The following is a 23,955-nucleotide window of genomic DNA, read 5'->3' as shown; positions in this document are numbered from 1 at the left end:
TTACATGAGAAATATTCCTTTGTGTGCGTTAGTCTATTCCCTTTATGGTTCCGCATGAGGTTATTCCCATCTTAGTACCGTTCTTGGTTTTCTTTCCCTAGTGGTGCCTCAGGCCGCCACTGCTGGTTCCTGAGGTCTGGGTTAGGACTATCACACTACCCCCCCTTCTAGGCTATGCTTACTCTTAAGCATGCTGTTATCTCTCTTATCTGGCATAAATCTGTCCTCTTCTGCTGCCTTCAACTATTCCTAGAGGTGTTTTGGTGGTCCTGGCTTCTTTGGGTAGTAGTCATAGTACTTCTTCAATATGACAGGAGCGTTCTTAAAATTTCTGGCTGGGTACTACTCTATATTAATGTCATGACCTAACTATTTTATCTGGTAATAAAGCTTTTTCTAGTGTATCTGGGCGTCCAATACTTTTTCAACCATCTATTTATTCTGTCTATTCACCTCAATGGGCTCTGCCGGCTCTTCCAGCTGTCCTAGTAATAATTCTGTGGTTACTGTTCATCTCAGTTTCTCTAGTAAGAATACAGGATGTACGTTGATCCTGTCTGGTAATTCTAGTTCGAAAGAGTTGCCAATTCGCTTCTTGATTTGGTATGGACTATTTGCTTAGATGTCCAGCTTTCTACTAGGCTGTCCTGTTTTCCAGTGCTTTGTAATAACTATGACATAATCATCTATATTAAAGTTAAGTGGTCAACGCTTCCTGTTGGCTGTTAACTGCTGTTGCTTCTGACTTTTCTGGAAGTTTGTCCTCGCCACTTCCTAGGTGCTATGTATTTAATCTAGCCATGACTTAGTATCCTCTTTGTTTAGGATTAGTTTCCTTGGTGATTTAGGTGATTTTTAATTGAATGAGGTGTGTGGCTGGTATCTTTTCTTAACTATGAATGGCAACAGTCTAATTGACTCTTGAAGTAGGGTTGCTGCTGTGTAATCTATTATTGGTAATCAGTCTGACTAGTTGTTCTGTATGTGGTTCACAAATGCTTTTAGCTTCTGTGATAAGTACTGGTTGGTGATCTTTGTCTGTCTGTTGGTCTGAGGGTGGTAGGTAGTTGATAGCTTTAGTTTGATTCCAAGGCAGCGGTATATCTCCGACCAGAATTCTGATACGAATTGACCACCTCTGTCTAATATAATAGAGTTAGGGGGTTCTGTCCAGTGGAGCATATTCTTCAACTATAACTGGGCCATTCTCTTGGCTGTGGTCTCTTTCTGATAAGGTATTGATACTGGTGCTTTACTAAGTTAGTCTACAATCACGAATACTATGTTGTATTCTTTGCGGTCCTATGGGTAAGTTATAAAATCTATTAAGATATATTACCAAGATCGATCTAGAATAGGCAATAGGTTCAGCAGTCTGGGAGACAGGTCTCTCTAAGTATTTGTCTGCTTGCATACCATACAGTTGTCTAGGTAACGATTCACATCTTTATTCTATGACTCCTAATAATAGCATTCTTTAATCAAGCTCCGAGTCTTTGTCCTTCCAGGATAGACAGTAGATGGTTGGCGATGGATCTTATCTAACAAACATGTGTGTAGGTCTTTTTCCTTAGGAATGTATAAGCGGCCTTTGAATAGTACTGTCTTGTTAATAATTTGCCAGTCCTTTTTTAAGTGCTCTACTTGTTCTTTTGTTTTAGCTGTGGCAGTATATTGCTTATTAGCTATTATGGCGTGGGGCATTAGATTGGTTCTAGCCATGACTATGTGGACTTCTGCTTCTAGGTTATTGGCCTGTGGATACTTTCCGCAGTTCAGTTTCTTAATGATTCTGCTATCTAAGATTTTTTTTGGGAGTAGAATTCTTTTTTGATGGTCTAGATTACCTGTCTTATTACTATGTTGTTGGGTCAAGGTGTCCGTGAGTATGTTGGCCTTGTCTGGTTGATATTTTAGAGTAAAGTAAAACTCATGCAAGAATTTGTATTATCTTATCTATTAGATATTTAATGACTTTATGGATATGAAGTATTCAAGAGCTTGGTAATTGGATAGGATTTCAAACTATTCTTTCCCTTAGAGCTTTATTAACTTGGGTCTTTATTCTTTTAGGGCCTTAATGATCGCAAATATCTTCTTATTATGAATTTTATAGTTCCTCTTAGCTGGCATCATTATTGCCGAGTAGAATGCTATTAGATGTCACTTGTTATCCTTGCAATACTGCGACAAGACTGCTATGACCATCCTATTAGAGGTATCTGTTTCTATATATATCAATCGCTCTGGTTAGTAGTGGTATAACACTGGAGCCTTAATTAATAACTTCTTTAGCTTCTTAAATGCTAGTTCACAATTACTATCCCAGATAAAAGGGACATTTACCTGAGTTAGGCAGTTTAGGGGTTTAGCTATCTAACTATATTCTTATATAAATTTCTGGTAGAAGTTATAGAACCCTAGAAATAATTACACTCCTTACACAGTTTCTAGGGCTATCTATTTTAGGATAGTATCAATCTTAGTTAGGTCAATCTTGATTTTTTCTAGCGTGACGATGAATCCTAGATACTGTATAGTTTTGATATGGAATTTATATTTATAGATTATAATCTGCAGCCTAGCTGCTTTTAGTCTTTCTAGTATGAATTTCATATGTGCCTAATGCTCAAGCTTATTCTTACTGTAAATCAGTAGATCGTTGACGAATATTACTAGAAACTTGTTAAGACAGTCTATAAAGATGTTATTCACTAGTTACTGAAAAGTTGTTGGTCTATTTATTAACCCAAAAGGCATTACCTTGTACTTGTATGTTCTATATTGATATTAAAAGGTTATTAAGTCTTCTAATTCTGAGCTCATTCTAATATAATAGAAACCTTACTGTATATCTAATTTGGTGAATATCTTTATCTTATTTAGCTGCTTAAAGACTTCTTCAATTAGCAGTAGTAAATATCAGTCTTTCTTAGTCAGAGCGTTCAGCTTCTGGTAATCTATGTAGAATCGAAGTTCTCTATCTAGCTTAGATACTATAAGAATTGGTAATATAAAGGGTGTGTTACTAGACATAATAAAATCTTTATTCAGATTATCTAAGATATATTCTTGTGTAGTCTCAAGCTCTTTTAGGTTTATTTGGTATAAAGGGCTGTAACCTAGCTCTTGCTTACTGATTAGCTTAATCTAATGATCGTAGCCTTTATGATCTAGAAGCTTATCTGATTCCTATTTAGAGAATATATCTGTGTATTTCTAATATCTTTTAGATAGTTTCTATCTAATCTTAGTAAGCTCCTCAATTCTTAGGTGGTCTTCCTGTTTATCCTGTATGACCTTTTTGATTTTATGGAAGCTTGTTATGAAGGTAGTTGTATTCTTATTCTTTAAGTACTTCACGAATTCTATAGCTCTAATAAGTGCTATCTACATCTCAGGTTTCAGTTTCATAGGCTTAGCTTATTTCTGACGGTATACTGGATTTGCTTTTTCCTTAGAGAGGTTATTACGCGCATTACTTAATTATTGATTTATCTTTGCTAATACCACAAGCTGTTCTTTTCAGTAGCTAGTCCAACATGATCTAGGGGTAATATCCACAGGTATAGTCTCATATAATGCTTCACCAGTAGCCTTCTATCTAATTTCTTCATTAAAGAGACTATCTTATCAATCAGCATCCTTCTAATACTCTATAGAAACTTTCTTCAGTTGGAAAAGGATTGCTTTAGAGATAAAAAAGTCTTATTTAGACAATAGCTCATCCTTCAAAGAAACCTTTTCTAGCTAGAGTAACCGATAATAGCAATAGTCTATCAAGACACCGTGCTCTACCATCTACATTTATCCAAGGATAACATCATATTTCCCTAGCTCTATTATCAGAAAAAGAAGATACTGCTGTACTCGTCCTTATATCTTCAAAGTCAGACATATTAGGTGTGTAATTAATATAGCTATCTTACTATTATACCTTTTTACTGCACAGGGTTATTCTAAAGGGATTATGTGAGTTTAGAAATAGCGTGCGAGCTTCTCAGTAAAAAAAATATCAAGGAAAGTATAACCATTTGCTCCAATGTCTATTAACGCTTTGGTAGTAATAGAAAGTCTATTCTTAGCTAATTAAATAGGTAAGACTAGACTATCCTGCTTTCTTCCCAATAACTAGGAAAGGTCTAAAGATGATAAATTAACACTCATAATATCTAGAGAGGAGTCTTTCCCTAGGTATGGTTGTTTTCTAACTGACTCTTTAGTAAGCTGATTTCCTTAAGATTCTTCAGCTCTGGTATTTTCTTCTTTAGAGAGCAATCAAATACTCTATGCTCTGGCAACTTGTAGTTAAAGCACTTATTCTTCTTTATCAGCTTCTTTCATTCTAACTACAGTAGGCCTTCTGATCTATTCTTTGCTTTTAGAGTTACTAGATTTAGGTAGCTCTCGCCAGGTCTAAGATATATATTAGTCTTATATAGGCGTGCACGCTTCTTGCTGATGTTGATCTGCTCAAGACGATTAGTAGTGGTACTATATTCCTTGACAAATTCCTAGTATAAGACATATAGGTCGTTACTTTTTTTAATTATTGCGCACTATAATTTAAAGAATAACTTGTAGAACAGATCCTTTTTTTACTTACTAACAGTCAAGCCTACATTCTAAGCAAGCAATATGAATTATGAGAGAAAAGACTAGAACTTAGTATTTCTTATCATGAGGCGTCGCAGTTCCATCTTAACGTTGATGATCCTATTGGCGTCCTGATACAGGGTACGAAGGTAGTCAAAGATATTGTCTATATCATGATATTAATCAGACAAGTCCTTTCTTATGCGAGTAAACAGATGATTTGCTACTTCTTTTTTACACATGCTTTTCACATAGGCCATACATACCTAGATAATAGAATAGTGGTTAGTATTAACTTCAAGCTTTCTTTTAATATCAATAAGCCACAACTCAAACTTAGGGTTCTTTCCATCCACCAATACCTGCCCATCTAACAACTTAGTACTCTTGGTGTACTTCTCTTCTAGAGCTGGAGTACCCTACCTAGTCCTGTTAGCTCTATTCTAAGCAGTGTCACGCTCCTCAATGAGCTCCTTTATAGCAGCTGTCTGGTCACAGATGGTCTGCTTAAGATTAGCGACTTTGATCATCAGGTTCTGCTATTCTTTCTTGTTCTGGATCCTTAGATCCTCTGCTTACTGTGCATTCTTGTCTTGCTGTTTATATATCCAGTTAAATAATCTCTGGAGATTAGTGCGGCAAAGTAACAAAAATTCTTATTTATTTATCTGTGTAGGTGATAGATGTTTATCTAGCTTAAAATCCTTTAGACTAAAGATTAAACGATATCCTAGTGCTTCTCTTGACTTGTTTGCCTTTATCAGGTCTGTCTGTGCCTCTTGCACTGGCCTTTAATAATCCTTACCTATACTTACTGATCATACCATCTTGGTCTTCTAGGCTCAGCAGTAATATAATAAAAGGATTAAGACGTAGCTTGAGCGATAGTTAAATTACTGATACTACTATACAAGCTTTGTAGTCTTGAGTAAAAGATAAAGGAAGTGATGTTTGGTTTTATGTAACAATAAGTTGATTTCTATCCTCTAAGAGTACTCTGTAACGAGAAAACCAAACATAAGAAGGGAAAGAGGAAGAGAAAGAACCTCCCCCACTAGTTACATAAGAAATATTCTTTTGTGTGCGTCAGTCTATTCCCTTTATGGTTCTGCATGAGGTTATTCCCATCTCAGTACCGCTCTCGGTTCCCTTTCCCTGGTGGTGCCTCAGGCCGCCACTGCTGGTTCCCGAGGCCTGGGTCAGGACCGTCACAAAGTTCCTGAAAGACTCAGTCTCTATGGTGTGATCTATTAAATATGAGTTATATGAACACATTGTTGGTAAATGATTTTAGTTAATAATATTTCAATTATTTTTAAATAATGGATATTATATGTGTGTTAATATATTTTAAATTAATCAAATAATTGTTTACGTGTCATATGCTGCATACTCTATTAGGTGGATTGAAGCTATTAGAGAGTTGACTATTAGAAACTAATCTATATAGGGTAAATAAATATTTTTTTATTAATGATTCTTTGCTAAAAATTTAAAGGATAGACTATTATTATTGTCAATAATACAATTCACGATAGGCAGGTTTTGCCGAGCCCCAATTTTATAACATCTAATTAAGACGGGCTACGCGGACAGCTGAACGCAAGATGCCTCTACTAGATTGGGACAGGCAAGCCCTATCTCGCACGATGTTATCTATGTATAATGTATTATAAGAGAGATTGGGGGTGGCCTCCAGATTAGTATGTCTCACCACCACCGCTCGCTATCCTCACCCCTCACCGTCCACACACTGTCGCCTGGGCCTGCCCCGCCAATCATCCATGTCGCAGCGCAACCACTTGTCGTCGATTCCGCATCATTGGCTTGGATGGCGACCCTAGAAACGCAGGAACTGTATCTTCCTATTTTTATACTCAATCTTGCTAAATTTCTAGACTCTAATTCCTAACTTTACGTTTTATACCCCTAATTTTAGGCTTCTAGATCCTTCACTTTAGATTTCTACTCATTAACGATAGGATAGCAAAGCCTAGCTCAGGAAACGCTCACTGGATGCCCAACCCAAGGAAAAGGAAACTGGTATCAGGGGCCGCCCAAGCCTTGGAAACTGCTGCTCTGGAGGAACTCAAATCTTCAACCGCGCGACGTATGCCAAACCCAAGAAAAAAGAAACTGGTATCAGGGGCCGCCCAAGCCTTAGAAATTACTACTCCGAAGAAACTCAAAATCTTCGACCGCGCGACATATGCCAAAGCCAAATTGGATCTCAGGAAGGTTGGTGTTCAGGCATGCGCCAAGAGTCTAGTGCTATGTGGTTGCATATGCTACGGTAGTTAAAGAATAATGTTGTTCAATTTCTCTGCTCAATCTAAACTTATGATAGTATCCTGAAGTATGTCTATTCTAGATCTAAAAGCTACTAAAGTGCTGTTAATATTTATAGAGATTATTAAAAAGTGAGAAAAGAATTAATAGGTCTAGAAAACGACTTATAGAACTGATAATTAGGGCATTAAAGCCTTAAAGGAGGGGAAGTAAGAGAAAAAAAAAATAGTAGATATAGATAGTCCATTATTATAAATAATATCTAAATGTTAGTAGCTATAAAAAGGAGGTAGTGGTTATTACCTATTATAAGCCTTTAAATTATTCTATGTATATAAGTGTGAAGTGCCAGGCTCGGGAATGCCTGATCCGGCTTACAAAGGCCTGCAGATCCCCTACAGGTTGAGCTAATGTGACGGCTGGGGCTCAGGCTGAGGCTATCCCTAGGAACTACCTTAGTGTTACGGACCTGGACCCGTCACACGTTGTGATTGGCTCGAAGACGTTGGTGTGGGTTACTCTTGGTAGCTCACAATATGTGTTAAGAGAGATCCTCTCATGATATGTATATCTTGAGATAGGTTTGCCTTGCTGACCTCGATAAATGATTAAGTAATAAGAGATTGTATACATAATAGTAAACAATGTTATTGTACTAGTAACTTAGGTTAAAGAACTATAATGTATTTACAGTAGATAGACGAGTGTCCTTATATAGCTAAGGTCTAGTATACACACGAGTATATATCTCCTTAATATATATACTAGAGTATACATCTTGGTATATACCTCAGTATATACTTAGTATATACTTATCAAGCCTTAGGTTGTATACTAGTCATATAATCCTTAAGCTAACCTTGCACTAATCTAATAGCCCTATTGCGTTCCCGTAAACCACAGGATCTCGCCGCTCTAATCTCCTTTCAACACCTTTCCTATCATCGTTAAAGCGTGCATATTGTTGGTTTCGTAACAAAAGGGCATCGCTTCCACAAGTTCATGGTTACAGGGACGGCTCCGGCATGATAACCCAGAGCACGTGATGATAACGGTGGGGTAATAGGGCCGACACTACTAACCTTTCTACTACGTATAACTATGTGATTGCGAACTTCGAAAGTGAGTGGTCATGTGACTAAATCGATTACATAATGATCAGGTTCAACAAAGGAAGGTGTGCGTGTAGACGCGCTCTTCATTTATGACTGAAAACTCAGGGATTCTTCTAACGGTTTATCAATTATTCCCTTTCTCTAGGTAGTGCCATTACGAAGCTCATCCTCTTGACCATTCTCTCCTTACATGGTCATCGCCTTGCTGTTTGTGACGTCACTTCTTATGCGATAGAATTCACCTGCACCCCAAAATGCCTCCCCGTGGTCAGAAGCGCTTGCATGACGGACGGAGCATCCTTCATGTCGACCCTGCTAATCTCAAGTCTGAGGAACTCGAAGTTCTTCACTCGCTTGAGACCATCTGGGATGATCCAAATGGTCTTGAGAAGCTACGCACTTTCAAGTGGATGTTTGACTTGCTTCTGAGCGCCTGTAAATCACCAGCAGCTGATTTTACAGTTCCTGCCACATTTTTTGATAGTGTCATTGCTGCGAAAGAAGCTGTAGGGGTTGATTACCATCAGCACGGCCCGCAGCATGACTGGCAGCTCAGGGAAAGTTCAGATCTTAGCGATGGCAGATTGTCGCAATGGGCAGGTAGGACTTCCTAAAAATTACTTCTTGATCTAAGCTAACATATTTGTATATTTAGATGAATGTATCACAGCTATCACAACGTCTAAATATTATGAACGGTCTGAGTCAGAGTCAATTTGCCGAACTGTTATTGATGTGATATTTTGTGATCGCCTCAATTACCTCGACGACCACAACGCTGACAGGCAGTTAAACTGGTTCCCTGAAATGTCTATTTCAACACGAAGCAATTTACTTGGAAAGACTATTCAGGGCAAGGTTGATTGGTGTCTTTCTCATGGAAATAACAAAACTGAAGTGGATACTACGTTGGTTGTGCTGTATGTTTCTGCCTCGTCATCTCATAATTCGTTTTTATCTAATCTTTTCAGCTAGTGAGGCCAAGAGATTGGGCAGTGCACAGTCTGGCTTGCCACAACTTATTATTTATCTTGCCGCAGTACAAGATAGACGTAAGCAAACAGGAAAGCGAAATTGCTCTACTTTCGGGATTCTATCCGACTCTTCATTATTCATCTTTGCCCATCTAGATTCTCACCGCAAACTTTTCGTCTCAAGACCCCATTCCTGGCACAGCGAGAAGGTCAAAATTATCCAATGGATTGACAGACTTCTTGCAGATGCAATCCACGCTTCTCCTCACACAACCCCTGTCAAAGGCGGAAATACCAGTTTGATGGCCTATCGAAACTTTCTTGATCAAGGATATCATTTCGGACCACAAGATGCCAGCGTTGAGATTTTTGAAAATCAAACGATACGGCGTTACGCGATAAACCGTGCCCTTGGAAGTGGATATTTAGTGGCACCAATGGACGATGCAAAACATGATAACGAGTTAGAAAACACCAACCACTCTGGCTGAAAAGGAAGTCAATTTTCATTCTCTCCCACCCCTACCACCCTTTTCCCTCGCTTGATACCAAAATTATTCAACTATATTGCTCTCTTATCATATACTATTCAAGTGATGCAGTTCATTAAGTCTTAAAGATGTGATCATTTCACAATTTCCGCGTCTCTGCTATTCTGCTTGTCTACGTCACACTGATATCTACATCTCTTTCCACACTTCACTTTTTATTTGATGTACCCCTTTCCTTTTAATCCAGGTTTATAACCATGTAATAGGACTTAAGAGTTATCTAATTATTCAAGTCATTTAATACCCTATCGAATATTCCGGTTTCAATTAGCTAGTTATTGTGCAGACCATAGAGATTTCTGCGAACTGTGACGACATTTGCGAATATGCGTTCCACTTTTCTTCTTTATCATCGGGGCTACTAGCGATATCCACGTAATCATCATCATCAGTATCATCGAGATCGTCGAGATCGTCGCTATCAGCATCTTCAGGCGAAATTGACCGATTCTTCCTCTGCCGCTTACTACGGCCCGTGTGGCGATGGCGACGAGCATTTCACGCATATCTGGTCTAGAAGGCTGTAATGTAGGCATTGCTGCTGCTACAGGACCATCTAGACATTCTTCGCCCCATTCTCTGCGTTTTGGTGTCGACTGTTCGTTGAAACGGGTGCGATCCACAGCAGCCAGATCTTGACTGCTCTTCTTGGCCACCACAGCATTGCTTTCGCGATCACTCTGCAACATAATATTGTTAGCCCAAGGAGTACCGTCTGACGGAACCTAATTGATACTGGATTCTTTCGTCATCTCTGAAACGCACTGACTCATTTTGGCATCATCTAATGGTATGTGGTCAGCGAAATGTGTTACCATGGGAATTTCTACATGTTATGAATGCATCGGCTGATCAGAGTCGCACAACTTGTCTGGCGGGGGACTCGAATTATGGTCACGCATAGTGGCAAGGCTTGTGATATTCATTAGCACGTCATTTGATGCTTGTCAGATCCAGCTATGAGCCCACGCTGAATTGTTTGACTGTCTGTCCCTAACTTATCTGCGTATCCCCCATTAACAAAGTAACATAGAGATGGCTGAAAAATGACGCTCACTTTGGTCATGATAATCTCTGGACATACCCAGACAATCGGTATCAAGGCTATCTTCATTTTCAGCTCTACTCAACGCAAGTTGCTCTGGCTCCATAATTCCTAAGCATATCACTGGAAGCCCCTTGCCATCCTAGCTAGCATACGATATAATCACACTGTGATTGCTGTGATCCGGGGTTGTTTACATCGCGTACAGCCGTCAGCCTTCCATCGCCGATTCTAGCTATCACCGTATCTCTGACAAGAGACCAGGCCATCAAGTGTCCACTCACCACTACACGGTCCATATGAGAGACCATATGACGGCGGAGTGAATGTAGTGCGTTGGGATGGCTTGGGAGGGAGTTGAGAGGCGGGTTGGTAGAAGATGATCTCATCTAGAGTGATCATGGCTGTAGAAGAATGATGGGACAGGAAGGACTGTTGGGGGAGAGGAGGGGACCTTGAGAATGATGAAAAATCACCTCAGTATCAGGTAGGACGGTGCTTTAACAATTCTTTTATATCAACTAATTTCTGTAAGCTTAAAATTCCTGAAGGCTGATCGATTTGGAAACAAGCGTTACATAATCATGCTTTGTTTCTCATGAAAGACCTCCACTCGCCGATCCAACGAATTCACGACTCTTGAAGCATGGAATCATCATCATCACCACTGGCATTGCCATCGCCAATTCCTTTTCAGTCAACATAAGACTGACGTATCCTCCATCGCCTAACGATGCGGTAATTTTGTCATTGGCCGTATTCACAGTGTGCAACTCTGTAATTAGGCCGCTGGTGTCTTGTTTTAGACAAACTAGACCATCTAGATATCCTGTATCGCTATAATATAGACCGAAATTACTGAAAGAGGAAGGATCTCAGTTATGATGTGCATCTGCATGTTCCGCCAGCTGAAACTTACTTCCTAGATCAACATGATCCCCACTATCGACAGTCGTCTCTGCTGGCAGTGGACCTATACAGTAGCACCTTAATCACCCCATCCTTTGGCGCAATTCATTTTAACTATAAGTTCCCATCCCTGTCAGTCACGCCGCTGATGTCACCTATGAGATTGCTGTCTAGACCTGAGACAGTTATACTGAAGATCTAGATCTTCTGAGGCTGTCTCAATTCTCTGTCCTCATGGAGCGTGGGAAGCGTATTATATTGACTGATTCCAGCATCAGCGGACCGCCGCTGAACGCGACGGGGTAAAATAAGAGGCGAGCCAGGGGGCGAAATTTTCGGCTCTGGTTAGGCACTGGGTCTAAGCGGCCGGGAGATTGTCGTCGTGCTGTTTCTAGGGAGGAAAATGTCGTCGACGGGCGGTTCATACGCGATCCCCGATCGGGACGGGCCCCATCACACCAAACCTGATCAGGCTACGCTACACCTCATCGGGGCGACGCATTGGGGTCGCGTGAATCAGCGACGCTTCCACAAATGGTAATATTACTTAAGGTCTTCTATTCTTTAGAATAAAGTCTTAAGCTTATAAGTCTAATCTAAATAAGATATTACTTCTTAATAGGGTTATATCTTATGAATATAAGGAGTAGTTGCTTTCTTTATAATATATCTTTTATGATATATCAACTCAACCTGCAGGGGATCTGCAGGCCTTTGTAAGCCGGATCAGGCATTCCCGAGCCTGGCACTTTACAATAACTATGCTATCTACTCAACTAAGAGAGGTAATTATTAAAAGTGCCTAAAGTGAAGAAACAGATGATGAATCAAGTTATATATCAGAGTGATTAGGGAGTTATCTCGAGCTAGAGATTACAATTACGAATAGCCTGTCAATCAGTTCAACAACTCGTCACCAAGACGTGAATCAGGGTGGTATTCTGCTAACAGAAGGTGAGATGAGAATATTGTGTAAAGTAATCTAAGGATAAAGTAGAGTACTATTTTAATAATAGACTGCAAAGACTATTAAAGAGTAGTAGTAGTATGTTATTTATTTGAAAGAATAAAATATAATTAGTTAGATATATAATAATAAAGAAGTATCTTTATATAGTTTTTTGTATTAGAACTCTGCTTTGATATAATAAATATACATGAATACATCAGTATAAAGCGAATTCATCCCGAGTCGTACCAGCCTGTCGCTGAAAAACATTAACATCATTTCTCCATGATGCCTTGAAGGTATTTAGAGCTTGCGCAACTGCATCCATAACTGGACCAAGACACACGGCGGGAAAGATGATTATTTTAAAGCCTATGATCAATACCCAATTCCCTCATGGCTTTGGATTGAAACCGTGTTCCTGCATTGCCTCTTGGGCTGTGAGACGAAGCGCATCCAAAGTAAAGTCGATCAGCTGCCCTGGATTTTGAATTGACATGGGGGAGCCAGCAAACAGCTCAGCTTTCGTGAATTGTATCACTTGAGAGGTGCCGTTGGTTGGAATCGGGAAAATTTTCTGCGTGTAAATTTCAGTATTGCTACGGACGACAAAGAATGGATGGGTGAAATAAATTAGACTGACCTCGGTCTGGTCAAGGGTACCGTTGGGGCTGGCATTTGGCTTATGGACTTCCAACACACCACTCACTTCGCGTGTGTGATAATTCGGTCGCCACTTGATAACAATTACAGCCTGAACTTGTCCTCTGGTATCACCAAGCCAAATGTTTTTGTCCCTCACCAACTGCCTTTTGCTTTCACTCCACCCAGTTTCAACGACAATTGTCGGGACTGTCACGCTAAAGGGGATCAGAAGAGCATCAGGCTCCTTAGTCGAGGTTTGGTTCGCAGTATTGGTCAACCTTTTCCCTAGAGCATATAAGTTTTAGTAAACATAAAAAGAAGAATAGAGTTATTACTTACGATTTGCGCCAGACAGACGAAGACGCTTACTCTCTGGGCTAGTAAGGTGACCCGCTCCAACTGCGTCAAGGATTGATTGGTGCAACCAGTCAATATGTGCTTCGTGTGTTGGTGTAGGCATAACAACAACTCGAAATACCTTGAGCTCTGCGTCGTAGGTGAGTCTAGCCATACTTGCTTAGCTTGGATCCTAATCGTGAGTATCAGAGGTCTTTTACCGAGTAGCCTGGTTTTCTGCGAAGTTGTCTAGGTATTCGATTACTTTGTCGGCGACTTTAGAAGACACTTTATCAAGCTCAACGGTGACCTCGTCACTTGATGTGTCGAGTGTCTCTCTGATACTCTCGAGGGCTTTCTCTAAAGAGGTAGACTCGATGGTTTTTTTTGTATCTTTCCCCATGATGGTAGAAAGCTTTGCGGCGAAGAAAGAAAACAAGGAGAAGGAGGAGAGGAAAGCTAAGATTATAGGTTGTGCGGTGGAGTTGGGGCGTTGGTTGAGTGTTTGTAGTTTGAGGAAGGAACTACGTATTATATCTAGGACCCACTTCTGACATGACACGAATTTGTGTCAGGTGACAAAAATTTCAAGGCTCTGCTTGTCTCAGAACTAGATAAAAGTACTTTTTTTATTATAAATCTTTTATAAATTTTATAAAAAATAATTAAAAAGAATTAGATAAAAGTACTTTTTTACTATAAAATATAAATCTTTTATAAATTTTATAACAAATAATTAAAAAGAATTAGATAAAAGTACTTTTTTACTATAAATCTTTTATAAATTTTATAAAAAATAATTAAAAAGAATTAGATAAAAGCACTTTTTATTATAAACCTTTTATAATGCAGTGAGAAACGGCTGCATTGGTCCATTGGACCCTCGGAAGGGTGGTTTCTGTTACAGCGTGGAAGCAGGAAGGTAAACAAAAGCTAAGTCATGAATTTAACTAGGACGACAACTGACTAAGAGAACTAAACTACAGGGGGGAGCAGGCCTCTATTTATAATGGCCTGCGAGCACTAAAAGATCTGGGAATTTCTAGTAACAAAGAGTCGTTTGCCACTGCAGTTCTATACTGCCTAGCGGTAGTTGATAGATATATTTCGAAGTAGGGACAAAGAATGCGGCTCCGCCGGTGTGGCTTCGTGTGGCAACGGAGCCACCTCGGCCCGGCCCCCAAACCATATGGTTCCTAGACTCCTAGGCTCGGCCGCTCTATGCGACCCTAGAAACGCAGGGCCGCCCAAGCCTTGGAAACTGCTGCTCTGGAGGAACTCAAAATCTTCAACCGCGCGACGTATGCCAAAGCCAAATTGGATCTCGGGAAGATTGGTGTTGTGGAAGCTGTGAACGACTGCACCCAGGCATGCGCCAAGAGTCTAGTGCTATGTGGTTGCATATGCTACGGTAGTTAAAGAATAATGTTGTTCAATTTCTCTGCTCAATCTAGACTTATGAAGGTACATGCATTTGCCACGCCCTGATCAATCCAAGTAGAATTTCCGGTGGCTATATCGCCTGGTAACTCCTCGAAAATCTGAGAGCTAAAAACTTCTCCAAAAAACGTAGCAACTGTTTAGAATGTCATAGCTGCCTTCTTCTGTTTCTCTGTAGCTTCAGTACATCCTTTCATCCTGTCGACGACTTTCTGAGGAAACTGAAGGTATGCGAGATGGATCGATCTTCCAAGGTGCAGCCAGGATCCTCCATGGATTTTATTGTAGAGTAAGTGTAGCCCAATCCTCATGTAAAGCTCGTTTTCCAAGTCCTTTTCTGACCACTGTTTGCTAAATGGCAATTGCAATAGGGCAAGCTTGTGACGGGTGTCGTCGTCTGGTTGAGTTTCATTGACGAAATTGGCTGCCGCATCGTCTATATCGATGTCTGCTGTATCGGCAAGTCCTTCTCCCCAGCTGGCCTCTAACATCTCGTCCTCGCTATCAACGTCGTCGTGTTCCTCGTGGTTTTCGTCGTCATTTTCTTCGCCAAATTCCAGTTCGTCTTCGCTATCAGAGCGAGTAGTGTTTGTTATAGGAGAATGCGGAAGTATGGTACCGTGTTTGTCGAATTTCAAGGATCCGTATCTCTCTGGCACCTTTTGACTTCTTTCCCCCTTTGTTTCCCCCTTAAGCGTCTCCACTGCTTCCTCTACTCGTTTCTGGCTACGAGTAGTCATCTCTTCCAGCAGGTCTTGCCCAGCAGTACTTTGATGGCATTCGTCAACTTCGGGTTGCAATTTTTGCAACAGTTGAACTATCAGTCGCTTAATCGAAGAATCCTGCGCATTTGCTGCCAGTTGCAGCGCTGCTTTCTCGGCCTGCCGAGCTCCGCGGAATTGATCATGGCTATTTGGTGTCCATCTACGGACAACTGTTAACGGGAATTCCGAAGTGATCTGCTTAAAAGTCAGCTGACTATTCTGATGACATTGCCAAATCAGCACTTCTGCCCATCGAGAAGGGCATGCGTAAAAGTAACTCGTAACATCAAGGATGGGAAGAGAGGCTTACCCGCAGAGCTCGGCCGGCGAGTTGGCTTTCTTGACAACGGCTGCGAGGTATGCTGGAGATGAGAACACGATTGCAGGCTTTGTGCAGATTGAGACCGACTGCCCCTACATCATAAAGCATGATGAGGACCTTCAACGAGCTTTTAGCGTCATTGAACATATCGACCATCAGACTCTTAGCTTGATGGGAGAGATCAGCATGGAACACTCTGGCATCGATAAGACAGGCTCTAAGAACTGTCTCTAGTAAAAATGCATTTGCTGGTACAACTTCGCCAATGATCAACTTCTGATGATGACCGTATCGCTCTTTGTTAACTTTCTCAATGACTTTCACCTTGGTGAGTTCCTGGAATATGAGACGCAAAGCCGGCGAGCCATGAGTGAGGAACTTTAGAAGATCTTCAGCAGTCCGCGCAAGTTTTTCGCCCTTGCCACGCGTGATCTGATGGATCATCTCTGCATCCATGCCTTTAGCTCTCCATAACCGCAGAGTTGTGACATGGGTGTCTCCTCCGATGTTCTCCATGATCGCATTGAGACGAGCTAGTTTGGTTGCGAAGTTGGCTATGGCAAGTTTCCTCAGAGGGATTATCGCTGCTGCAAAGTCCTTTTTGTCCTTATTGTCCCTTTTGCTTTTCTTCACTGTGGCATTCGGAGCGGCGATTTTTATCTCCACTTTCTTGGACTCCGCGACGTACTCCCTGAGTCGATTCATGTCAGTGTAGTTTTTATGGTGTCAGAAGAGCGAACTTACTTGGCAGCTTCTCTGTGCCACATCTGATATTCGAGTTCCTCTCCGGGATCAAATTGGGCTTTCGCGGTATGGTAATGTATTTTCTTGAAAAGAGTCCCAAGCTTGATAGGTGCGCCGCTTTTTATATTCAACTGCGATCCTTGAGATCTTTGCACACAAACTAGATCAAGGAGAGGCTGGAATCGAGCAGCTACTCTCAGATGGAGTTTTTCGCGGTGCGCGAAGATCTTTGCCAGAGACTCCGTATTCATGAGTTCAAGACGAGCAGGGTCCCTCAAGTCAAGTTTAGAAAGTACTTTCATGGGGTCGTTACGGGACTTCTCGATGTCCTGAAGCACTTTTTTCAGTCGTGAGTCAGTTTCTGCACTGGCATATAAATCCTCTCGAGCAGCTGGCCAGAGAAGACCAACAAGACCAACGAGATCCTTTCACGCGACAATTAGCGAACTGGAGCATTATGGGCGAGAGAGGTGAATATATTCTGTCTCTCTCTTTGTGTGAAAGGGACTGTTGAATAACATACCTGAGCTGCGTTGAACATTGGAGTTGCCGTTGCAAGGATGGTCTTTGGATACTGTTGGACTCGTAGAACGCACCAAGTATCCGTGTCAGGATTTTTGACTTTTTGCGCTTCATCTGCAATCAGAAGAGAATAGCGCTTCGTATGTCCTGACTTCCAAATTGTTTCTGTCCTTGGCTTTTCTTCAAAGATTTCTTCGTTAGTCTCTGGATGAAATCGCGGCGGGTCGAACGATTTTCCTGGATAGTGCTTGACTTCCGTCTGCCCAGTCCTGTTCTTATGGGTCATGTATGAAGTAACGATGATCACTCGGCTGGCAATTCGTGCATGACAGTTGAATATATATTGGAGGTGTGGAGGAAAAGCATCGAGACTAGGAAATTCACGCATAGCAATTTGTGGGATCTGAATGATATCCAAACTTGATCTCAGAGTTTGGTCCTCGTAAGAAAGGAGAGGGCGAAGATAAGGCCAGTCATGGTATATCTCTTGAACCCACTGTCGAATCAGGGTTGGGGGTACAACAAGAAGCATCGGCCTGTAGCAGTTATCACCGTTATCGTCCGTTTCAGTGTAAAGAAGGGAGTGTAAAACCGCCGCAAGCAGACATTGCTTCGTTTTCCCAAATCCTGTCTCATCAGCCAGTATTACACCATGAACGCGAATATCTCGGAGCTGTCTAGCAGCATCACGGACGTCATTCGCTTGAGGATGGTATAGCTGCCCAGTACCAGAGAGTAATAGCTCCGCATTTATACTACCATAAAGCTTTAGAATTACCCCAACAGCTCCTGCGAGTTGGTAATTGTAGAACTCCGACTTAACAAAGTCTTTCAGAAGCTCGGACTTGTAGAGTCCGTTTGCTTGTTCCGTAGCCAGTAGGAGGCGCATACAAATGTCTAGTGGTGGTCCAGCACGACTCTGTGTGCCAGAAAATGCTCGTTGAAACGTGTAGTACTGGGCTTGCATCAATCTGTCATCCTATGAAGAGGGTGAGCTCTTTGGTCCAAATGAAAAGTACTTTGAAGTGAAGAGCGGCCATACCTTGTCGGGAAATGACTCTTCCTCGATGGACTCCTGACAAATATTTTTCTGTATTTCGGAGATAATCTGTTGATCCTCCTTAGCCAGATCCTTAGGGAGTTGGTCCTGTGTCAAACTCGCCGAATTCGCGTTGCGACTCAGCTTAGAAAGGACTTTTCGTTGGAAATTCATCTTGCCCTCCTCAGTCTCGACATCAAAACCGCTGTAATATGCGATGAAAGCTTCCCTGCTATCGAACGTCTTTGGCTCTGGTGGATGTCCGACCTCATTAGAGTTGCTCGCCGGAATGCTCTTGAAGTATTCAATCAGGTCTTTATTCACGTTCTGGGCATTGACAGTGACATCAGACTCCACCGTTGTGAAAAACGAGGTAAGAGCCGGCAACGGCTCGAAGCTTTCGAAAAGAGAAACACCGTTGTTTTTGATGGCGGCAAATAGGACTTTCACTGAGAATCTGCTGAAATCTTTATTATCAAAGGTAGAAAGAGTCTCGTCCCAGTCTCCAACAAGAATATTGTCACTTCTCGGCTCCTCATCAGACGTGATGATATAATCCAACCGGAGTCTCTCAATATCCATGCCAATTTCTTGACAACGGTAGATTCGCCGAAGACAGTCCTTGAACGAGAATATGCTTTTGAAGAGTCTAGGATCGTGATCGTTGGGTAGCAGGTACGAATTATTCGGAATAGCGAGTCCTTTCTCCTCAGCGGTCTCCAGCAGGCTCACCAGTTCCTCGTAGCCGTCAAACTTTTTTGTCCGCTCCCAGACCACAGTCACCGAGATCGGGTTCAAATTGTCACCAACCGCCACCTCTCCTTGGGGCTTAATCTCAGGGCGTACAATAGTATCTGTTGGTCTCATCCACCCCGGTATGTGAGATGCTGCAACGGACACGCGGACAGCAACACCTTCTTTGCTAAAACGCGAATTCCAGGATTTGGCTTGGATGGAATACCTCATATACGTCAGTAGAGCCCAACATCTATTGATAGACTCGAGTCTATGTTCGTTTTCGAGAGGACCCAATTCTGGTGGTGGGCATGTTTGAATGAAGCTAGCAATGGCGAGATCGGGGAACGCATCCTTGAATTTTTTTTGGTACTCGTGGTTCCTCAAAGAATTGTTTTGGGGTGCGAAGCGATAATCCTTTAAGTCTTTCTCGACCTGAAGAATAATCGCTGCCATGTGACGGGATCGAATAGTGGCGTCGTTGTCATCACTCAGCGGCCATTTGTGGTCTGGGTTTACATCGGTGAATGCCTTCTCATCCCCAAGAATCAATAGAAAAGGACTTTTTCGCGAAAGGCCGCGGCAAACGGCGTCGAATCGAGGATAGGCCTTCAGTAACGGCCAACTAACGGCCAACTCTCGAAGGTGAGCGACCTCCGTGTAGCCCACGTATGCGGCCGTTTTCTGCTCGTTGTTCTTAGTATCGAGGAAAGTCGACGGGTCAGATGGCCGTCCGGGACAGTCATTGACCGAGTCCTTGCCAGTGATGCCTTTCTTGAGCTGCAAGACCATGATTAGTATGTTTATTTGAAGCTGACTATCACCGCCAATTAATGGGCGTACGTACCTTCTTAGTCTCTGTCGGGCCCTGACATGCGTATCTTCGTTAGACTGACGTCTTTCAATTGACTGGCAGTAAAGCACTTACCTGATCAGTAGACAATCCTCTTTTATTCGTCATGATGCTAGAGAAAAGTTCTTTGGACTGGCGAAGAAAAGAAACAGCCAGCTCGTTGATCAGCAATGAGTGTGATAGAGTGAATGAAAAGAGAGGCTTCTCAGGACTCAGATGAGGTCGTGGATTGAGAGCTCGTCAGACAGTCAGCCAGAAAAATTCTCGTTTTTGATCTTGCTTTCTTGGTAATGTCGTTGTAAAGTGAAGCTCGTTGAATTTGGTTTGAAGACTTGAAGTGAGACCTCGTGAGATACTCAGATCCAGGAAGTCTTAAACTTCGTAAGACGTCAAGAAGGAAAATGAGAAGAGGATGGAAGAAGACATTCAAGGAGAATGATGAAGGAAGATGATGTAGGAAGATGATGGAGAAGATGGGAGGAGAAGATGGGAGGAGAAGATTCGAGAAGAAAGATAGAGGAAGATGATGAAATAGGAGGGAAAAGAAGAACTAGTGGGGCTGTTAGGTAGATGTTGTGAAGGCTGGCTGTGGGATTTCACAAACATAAACAAACAAACAGGTGACGGCGTCAGTATCAACCTCAGGCAGAACTTCCCTAGCCAGGTGACTTGCTGGTCGAGAATCTGTTTTCAAAGACTACTCTATCACTGTGTGTCTACCTAGGTAGGATAGCTCCAAGGTTGTTCGCTTCTCTAAAAAATGTCCTTTTTGGCAATTAAAGGAAATTATCGAAAAGTAATTTCATATGAAGATGCCTCCATCTATCCAAATGGGGCCTCTGTACATTCGTGTTACTTAGAATTGTCTGCTTGTATAGAAAAGTACTTTTATTCCTCATTCGCCGCTCAAGGACAGTGAAAAGGGAAAGGAACTTCTACAGATTAAGGCGCACCATGTGTCACCCACCTAATCATGCAGAGGTAGAGTACTAACAACATGTTCAAGCAAAGAAAACATGCAACACTAGGCAATTCCTATCATATAGCCAAGACCAGAGACTCGAGTGTGCTGACAGGCTAACTGTGAGATGTGAGCCTGATAGAGAGAATAGCAGCTAGTAACATCACTTTCACAACATCAGGCTGATAATGTAGTAATGGAGGAAGGGGTAGCAAGATATCTATGTGACTGATGAAGACAGAAGGAAAGATAGACATAATACCGCACCGACAAGTCAGTTGATCAAAACGATGGGGCTTGTGATACTGTGATTTTTGTGATCGAACAGCATCAGTTGCGAATAATCTTCACTGAAAACAGCGCGCATCAACTTCGGATCAGGGTGGTCTACGATATTGTTAGCAATCCGGCCACGTAAGAGAAGTAGGAGACAAGTTGAATACCATTGTCTGGTGGGGACGTTGCACAGTCAATGACAATATAATCCTTGATCATGTCCACCATGACCCATTGATAATATCGGCCTCCCTTCTTGAATCGAGCGAGATGTTCATCGACATTGCTGTGTTCGCGAAGGAGCTCTATTCCCCACCGCATTTCCGAGATCCAGAAGTCGACTCGTCCATTACCACCTCGAGACCATTCACTAGATATCGGCACGCCGCGACCTACGACAGTATTGAAAGCTCTGTATAGTTCATCCTGGTACTGTGCTTCTACAGGCCTGAGTTGTGCTGCAGTTGACAATTTCCCTTCCACGCAATGCCTAAGCCTCCTGGCAGAGAAGCAACGTAGTATCTGGATACACAAGCTTTGAATGGTGGGAAAATCGTCCTTTGGGAATGGTATTGGAGATGTGCCGATAAGGTACTCGACATATCTAAATGAATTAGCATGGAACCATGAAAGATAACTCCGAATAACATTACTTTTCGTGTAGGCGTGATGGTAGAACAGCGGCAATTTGAATTCGCGGTCCATCTTCACGTAATGCCCTGTGAATCCATCCATTTTCGTAGCAGGATCTGAGACCAGCATCTCCTTCATCTGTCTTGTCGAAAGGTACGTATCCATCCTCAAGTATTTTGCACAAGACGACCTTGGCCTGCGGGGTGAGGTTGGTTTGTGGAAAAGAGCGTGAGACAAGAGTTCCCTTGATGCTTTTGAATACTTTGGCATCATCTGCTAGAGCCTGGACCACATCTTGCTTTGTTATTGCGGAAATAACCTGAAATTTTGTCTCAGAACGGAACACCTAAAGTCCAAAGTTAGCGGGAAGTTGCTTAAAAGGACTTTCAATATGTAAATCACTATAAGCAATGACATACGTTGAAAATATACTGAACAACCGATCCGACAGCCCCAGGATGTCCATTGGTGAGGTCAAACAAGTAGTCGCGAGCGTCTTGTCCAATGGGGTACTGTAAAACAGGATCAGAACGACAGAGTTTTGTGACAACATCATCGAACTCGTGTCTGGTATAGAACAGGCCTATCGACACTGACCCTTCCGCAACTACAGGAGTCAATGAAACACATTGCCTCGGAGCAAAATCGATAGGCGTGCGATGATCGCTGGGATTATAAGGCAGGCCAGCCGAGGGACTACCGTACGAACTGAAGAGACACAGTTTGACTTTGTAGCCCACACCGCCCCTGATATCCTTGACAACATAGTTCCAGAATGTCGTATCTCTGTAAGTTCCCTGTGCTTCATCTAGGATGATGACAGTCTTATCGGTGAAAAAGTCCGCGACGGTGTATACACTTTGGTACTTTGATCCGAGAACCTTAGCGAACCTAGTCCAGTGTCCCAGACCATCAACGTCATCGAGGCATTGCTTCCAAGTTCCAAGCAAGAATACTCTCCAGCCGTTTCGACGAAAATGATCTCTTAACAAAAGTGAAAGGATCGACTTTCCACTTGATGGCGTGCCGCGAACATGGATAATTTTTTCATCCACCACCATTTTTGCAAGGACTGAAACTGTTTCATCCCGGGTGCATATCATGTCTTGCGGATCAAGAGTTGGAGATTTTCCACCTAGTATCATCGTCAGCCATGGGCAGGATATGATAATTAATTGGGAATATTACTTCCAGTGGAGACAGACTGAGATTGTTCTGGCAGTGGTTCGATGACGATAATGTCGAGCTGCGGGTCATTCGACGATGGAAATGTAGACGAGATCTGTTGACGTGGGTTTAACAGTATCAAATCATTCCGTGTAACTGCGTTTTTGATTGGATTGGCGGGGCTGTAGAGATCGAGGTCCCAGTGCGAAAACTCGCAGTTGAATATGTCCTTGCAAATCTTCTCTTTGAGGTTGGAAATAGAATCGACACCGACAGTGCATTTCACAGAGAATGGTCTCTGAAGTTTATTGGAGAATGCACACCACAATATACGCTCAGAGGGTTCAGACCCAGCCATTTTCGGAGAGGCACGATTTAGGCGGAAAATCCATGACAGAAGATTGCAAGCCATGGTTGCTGCAATGGAAAAGGACTTTTCAAAGAGAGTACTGACAAGCGAGGAAGGTCAGGTTCGATGGATGAGGAAGGAGGAAGGATGAAGAGACAGAGCGCTGAGCACCTTCTTCTTCAGTTGTAACCAGTTACATGACGTTAAAAGGCTGCTGCCTAAACTGAACCCGAAACACCGCCGAACTTTGGAAAGAAGCAGACAAGAAAACGAGAATAGGATGATGAAAGATGGCCGGGACGAGCTCATAAGTTGAAGGCGATGGATGCTCTGAGGTAGGGATTGTGCTGACCAAGGGCGTCATTGTTACAGGTCAGAGTCTAACAGGTGGTCCACTTTGATGTATAACCAATAGGAGAATCCTTGGCAGCCCAATCCTGCTTAGGCCCGATCGTGCCAAGCCTGGGCTCAGCCTTGGCAGTAGAGCCCGGATCGCCCCGGTTGCATATGCAATGACGTATGCACAGTGTCTCTCCCCCCTACGCTGTACATGTCAATCTTTGACAATCAATCAATCATGTACATGTTTCCAACATTATGTACGACTACAATCCATGGGCGGCCTCTCTGGACCGCGTAAACATGCCCTGCGGGCGCGGAGATAACTGGGCGACATCCGGGGAGGCCCCACATGAAAATCCAGATTATTCCATGAGTCTAGTCACTGGTCAGCCTTAGGCG

The 23,955-nt window shown here is 42.3% G+C and overlaps 5 protein-coding genes across 5 annotated transcripts; 1 reads left to right on the top strand and 4 right to left on the bottom strand.

The window, feature by feature from the left end:
* Nucleotides 1–8,254: 8,254 nt before the first annotated feature.
* Nucleotides 8,255–9,465, top strand: TRUGW13939_02081 (uncharacterized protein; the record flags this gene model as incomplete). Its single annotated transcript, XM_035485277.1, has 3 exons — nt 8,255–8,600; nt 8,656–8,920; nt 8,976–9,465. The coding sequence occupies 3 exons, from the start codon at nt 8,255–8,257 to the stop codon at nt 9,463–9,465; spliced, it is 1,101 nt and encodes a 366-aa protein (XP_035341170.1).
* Nucleotides 9,466–9,800: 335 nt separating this feature from the next.
* On the bottom strand, nt 9,801–10,972 carry TRUGW13939_02080 (uncharacterized protein; the record flags this gene model as incomplete). The annotated part of the gene is made up of 3 exons (XM_035485276.1): nt 9,801–10,205; nt 10,610–10,629; nt 10,855–10,972. 3 exons carry the CDS (start codon nt 10,970–10,972, stop codon nt 9,801–9,803), a joined length of 543 nt encoding a protein of 180 aa, XP_035341169.1.
* A 1,850-nt stretch (nt 10,973–12,822) lies between these two features.
* TRUGW13939_02079 (uncharacterized protein) lies at nt 12,823–13,812 on the bottom strand (the record flags this gene model as incomplete). Its single annotated transcript, XM_035485275.1, has 4 exons — nt 12,823–13,005; nt 13,072–13,358; nt 13,413–13,576; nt 13,631–13,812. 4 exons carry the CDS (start codon nt 13,810–13,812, stop codon nt 12,823–12,825), a joined length of 816 nt encoding a protein of 271 aa, XP_035341168.1.
* A 1,177-nt stretch (nt 13,813–14,989) lies between these two features.
* On the bottom strand, nt 14,990–19,936 carry TRUGW13939_02078 (uncharacterized protein; the record flags this gene model as incomplete). The annotated part of the gene is made up of 7 exons (XM_035485274.1): nt 14,990–15,808; nt 15,924–16,626; nt 16,680–17,104; nt 17,203–18,180; nt 18,244–19,755; nt 19,823–19,843; nt 19,904–19,936. The coding sequence occupies 7 exons, from the start codon at nt 19,934–19,936 to the stop codon at nt 14,990–14,992; spliced, it is 4,491 nt and encodes a 1,496-aa protein (XP_035341167.1).
* Nucleotides 19,937–21,063: 1,127 nt separating this feature from the next.
* On the bottom strand, nt 21,064–23,223 carry TRUGW13939_02077 (uncharacterized protein; the record flags this gene model as incomplete). Its single annotated transcript, XM_035485273.1, has 5 exons — nt 21,064–21,176; nt 21,233–21,669; nt 21,719–22,044; nt 22,118–22,833; nt 22,887–23,223. The coding sequence occupies 5 exons, from the start codon at nt 23,221–23,223 to the stop codon at nt 21,064–21,066; spliced, it is 1,929 nt and encodes a 642-aa protein (XP_035341166.1).
* Nucleotides 23,224–23,955: the final 732 nt, after the last annotated feature.

The sequence above is a fragment of the Talaromyces rugulosus genome, chromosome I (genome assembly GCF_013368755.1).
Source record: "Talaromyces rugulosus chromosome I, complete sequence".
Taxonomy (NCBI): domain Eukaryota; kingdom Fungi; phylum Ascomycota; class Eurotiomycetes; order Eurotiales; family Trichocomaceae; genus Talaromyces; species Talaromyces rugulosus.
Note: the sequence above shows the minus strand (reverse complement) of the source record. Positions and strands in the feature narration are given on the sequence as shown.